A 4,091-nucleotide genomic window follows, 5' to 3' on the forward strand; every position below is an offset into this window, starting at 1 on the left:
GAACAAGGAAAACATGGAACCCAAAGGGAACTGCAGCGAGAGCACAAAGATTCTAGGATACTGCGAGCAAATGGGGTGGAGGGGTGCTCTCCTGAGCTACAGAAGGAATGGTCTGGTGGTTAAGATAAAACACAAGTCAAACTTATTCGAGTTGTCCACAGTCAGCAATGGTGATCTTCTTGCTGGTCTTGCCATTCCTGGACCCAAAGCGCTCCATGGCCTCCACAATATTCATGCCTTCTTTCACTTTGCCAAAGACCACATGCTTGCCATCCAACCACTCAGTCTTGGCAGTGCAGATGAAAAACTGGGAACCATTTGTGTTGGGTCCAGCATTTGCCATGGACAAGATGCCAGGACCTGTATGCTTTAGGATGAAGTTCTCATCTTCAAATTTCTCCCCATAGATGGACTTGCCACCAGTGCCATTATGGCGTGTGAAGTCACCACCCTGACACATAAACCCTGGAATAATTCTGTGAAAGCAGGAACCCTTATAACCAAATCCTTTCTCTCCAGTGCTCAGAGCACGAAAATTTTCTGCTGTCTTTGGAACCTTGTCTGCAAACAGCTCGAAGGAGACGCGGCCCAAGGGCTCGCCGTCGACGGCAATGTCGAAGAACACGGTAGGGTTGACCATGGCTAGTACTACAAGAATTTCCTCGGCGGCAGCGTCTGCAAAGCCTAAATAAATATTCTTACAGTTTCTTTCTTTTCTTTTTGAGACGGAATCTCGCTCTGTCGCCCAGGCTGGAGTGCAGTGGCCGGATCTCAGCTCACTGCAAGCTCCGCCTCCCGGGTTTCCGCCATTCTCCTGCCTCAGCCTCCCGAGTAGCTGGGACTACAGGCGCTCGCCACATCGCCCGGCTGGTTTTTTGTATTTTTTAGTACAGACGGGGTTTCACCGTGTTAGCCAGGATGGTCTCGATCTCCTGACCTCGGGTAATCCGCCTGCCTCGGCCTCCCAAAGTGCTGGGATTACAGGCTTGAGCCACCGTGCCCAGCCTAATATTCTTATAGTTTCAATACATCAATAGTTTTGTATTATAGGAGAACATAACATCCTTATCCACTAAAAATAGGTAATTAGGGTATGTGGGAGACAATCACCATCATGCTTATTTCTCAACAGCAAGCGGTCCCGAATAGCTGGAACTACAGGTGCCTAACACTACGCCCAGCTAATTTTTTTTTTGTTATTTTAACTTCCTTTTAAGATGGAGTTTCACTCTTTTTGCCCAGGCTGGAGTGCAATGGCGTAATCGTAGCTCACAGCAACCTCCACCTCCCAGATTCAAGGAATTCTCCTGCCTCAGCCTCCGCCTCAGCCTCCCAGGTAGCTGGGATTACAGGTGCATGCTACCATACCCAGTTAATTTTGTATTTTTAGTAGAGATGGGGTTTCACTGTGTTGGCCAAGCTGGTCTTGAACTCCTGACCTCCAGTAATCCATCCGCCTTGGCCTCCCAAAATGCTGGGACTACAGACGTGAGCCACCACGCCCGGCCTTTTTTTGTATTTTTAGTAGAGACAGGTTTTCACCATATTGGCCAGGCTGGTCTAGAACTCCTAAGTTCGATCACCTAAGGTCAAAGTGATCCACCCGCCTCGGCCTCCCAAAGTGCTGGGATTACAGGCATAAGCCAACGTGCTCATGCCCTTTTTAGGGCACAGGCCCTGAACAGTTTTTAAAAAGTAGTCTTGGGCCACGCACAGTGGCTCACACCTATAATCCCAGCACTTTGGGAGGCAGAGGCGAGTGGATCACCTGTGGTCGGGAGTTCGAGACCAGCCTGACCAACATGGAGAAACCCCATCCTTACTAAAAATACAAACACACGTTAAAAGAGACTTAGACATGTCAGTCCATCACAATGTACAAATCAAATTTGAACAGTGATTGAATAGTTGATAATACTAAAAAATTACTGCTCATTTTTTAGGTGTGAAAATATGCTATTATAGTAATGTATTTTTATGGAAGGAATACTTATATATTTTTAAAAAGAGTTGTGTAGTTTTGAATCCTTCCACAGTCTCTCATATTAAAGGTGCTCCCTCGATGACTATATTGAACTAAAAGAGTTGTCTGGGATACACCTTATCTTCAAACTATGCTAGTTTTGCATGTGGTACTAACGAAAGGTCACTGGATTTAGTAATTATCCTGAGGATCGGAATTTACAATTTCCTTTTTTTTTTGGAGACAGGGTCTCACTTTGTCACTCAGGCTGGACTGCAATGGTGCGATCATGGCTCACGTAGCCTCAACTTCTGGGCTTGAACAATCCTCCTGCCTCAGCCCCTTGAAAGGAGCTGGGACTATGGGCAGGTGCCACTACGCTTGGCAAATTTTTGTATTTTCAGTAGAGGTGGCGTTTCACCATGTTGCCCAGGCTGGTCTTGAACTCCTGGACTCAAGTGATCAGCTGACCCTGGCCTCCCGAAGTGCTGGAATTACAAGCATGAGTCACCACGCCTAGCCAGAACTCACAATTTCATGTGTTGAATATCAGTTATAAATATTCCTTTTAAAAGCAACTGTCCTAATATTATATAAATGGGTTTTTATGACTTGGGATAAAATTTTCCAAACTGCCAATATATCGCACATGGATTCAAAACTGCTAAATAGCAAACTGATGATTCAAAAAGTGGCCCGAGTGATGATACGATGTTCATAAAGAATCTAGACAAAATTGCTTTATGAATATAAAAATGGAAAAAATTATTTCTAAATTAAGATTTATGTAATTTAAAACATATATGTAAATTATTAAGTATTTTAAGAACATATTGGACTATTTTTGATATTTTTTTAAGTACAATTTCCATTTTATTTTTCTCCAGAGAATAGTCTGTCTTCAGTCTTTAAGGACTCAGCTCCTTACATGGGCTTTGGTGGGGGACGTGGGGCAGCAATCTGTAGTTCTCAATTGGGGAGGGGGTGTTTGGTCCTTGTGGGCTTCACGAGATTGATTCCTGACTACTTTGCTGTGAATTGCACAACTCACACAGTAATGTAGCTTCATATACAGCTTGGGAAGCACATAGGCATCGAAGATGCTCGCTTCAGAAATGTCCCTGACTGCTGTGGGACTATGTTTTGAATGACGAATTTCTTAATGGCCTTATCCTTGGGCACACATCGAGCACAGTTAGTGCAGCGAATAGGCTGCATGTGGCCGTGGCCCTTTTTGGCATGACCGTCGTTCCTTCTTTTCTTTGTCATCTTAGAGGCACGGACCGAAGAGAGGAGTTTTTTTGTTTTGTTTTGGTTTTTGTTTTTTTTCTTTTTTAAAAGAGTTTCGCTCTTGTTGCCCAGGCTGGAGTACAATGGCAAGATCTTGGCTCACTGCAACTTCCGCCTCCTGGGTTCAAGTGATTCTCCTGCCTTAGCCTCCCGAGTAGCTGGGATTACAGGCGCCACCACCATGCCCAGCTAATTTTTTTTGTATTTCTAGTAGAGATGGGGTTTCACCATATTGGTTGGCCAAGCTGGTCTCAAATGCCCGACCTCAGGGGATCCACCCAGCTCAGCCTCCGAAAGTGCTGAGATTACAGGTGTGAGCCACCGCGCCCAGAGTATTTTTGTTACATTCTTAAAAGTTTACATAATTGGCAAAAAGCTTTTCTTCTTAATAGTCTCATCAGAAAAGTGGGGAATTCTCTTATATTTGGGATCATTTCACATTGGTTTCTCCTTTTCCCAAAGACTGAGTTAGAATTAGTGTCCCAAATTTGCAAAGAACCAAGCTGATATATCGGAAAAACTAAATGGGAGTGAGAAAATCTATATTCTAGTTTTGTTCTTCTATTTACCATCTGTCTGACCTTCAGTTACTCAACCTCTCTTAACCTCGTTTCTTTTCCTATAAAATGCAGCATTATCTAATGACCTTATAAGCTATTATGAGGGCCAAATGACTATAATGAAACTGTACTTCAAAAGTGCTATACAACTTGTAGCACACATATTCATGATGTAAAACAGCACCATTAGTAATAACAAACATGCATCTCATGAAAAGAAATTATGTCACTTCAAAGTGATGGATTTTTCTTTTTTTATTAAAAAAAAAAAAAAAAAA

At 43.3% G+C, this 4,091-nt stretch overlaps 2 protein-coding genes across 2 annotated transcripts in view; both read right to left on the bottom strand.

Moving 5' to 3' along the window:
• ARCN1 (archain 1 coat protein complex I subunit delta) overlaps positions 1-4,091 on the bottom strand; it is a 36,812-nt gene that overhangs the window by 25,302 nt on the left and 7,419 nt on the right. The window lies entirely within an intron of this gene.
• Positions 7-704, bottom strand: LOC108536374 (peptidyl-prolyl cis-trans isomerase A). Its single transcript, XM_017883056.1, has one exon. The coding sequence runs from the start codon at positions 638-640 to the stop codon at positions 143-145; it is 498 nt and encodes a 165-aa protein (XP_017738545.1). The 5' UTR covers positions 641-704; the 3' UTR covers positions 7-142.

The sequence above is a fragment of the Rhinopithecus bieti genome, unplaced genomic scaffold (genome assembly GCF_001698545.2).
Source record: "Rhinopithecus bieti isolate Rb0 unplaced genomic scaffold, ASM169854v2 scaffold_11964, whole genome shotgun sequence".
In the NCBI taxonomy this organism is placed as follows: Eukaryota; Metazoa; Chordata; class Mammalia; order Primates; family Cercopithecidae; genus Rhinopithecus; species Rhinopithecus bieti.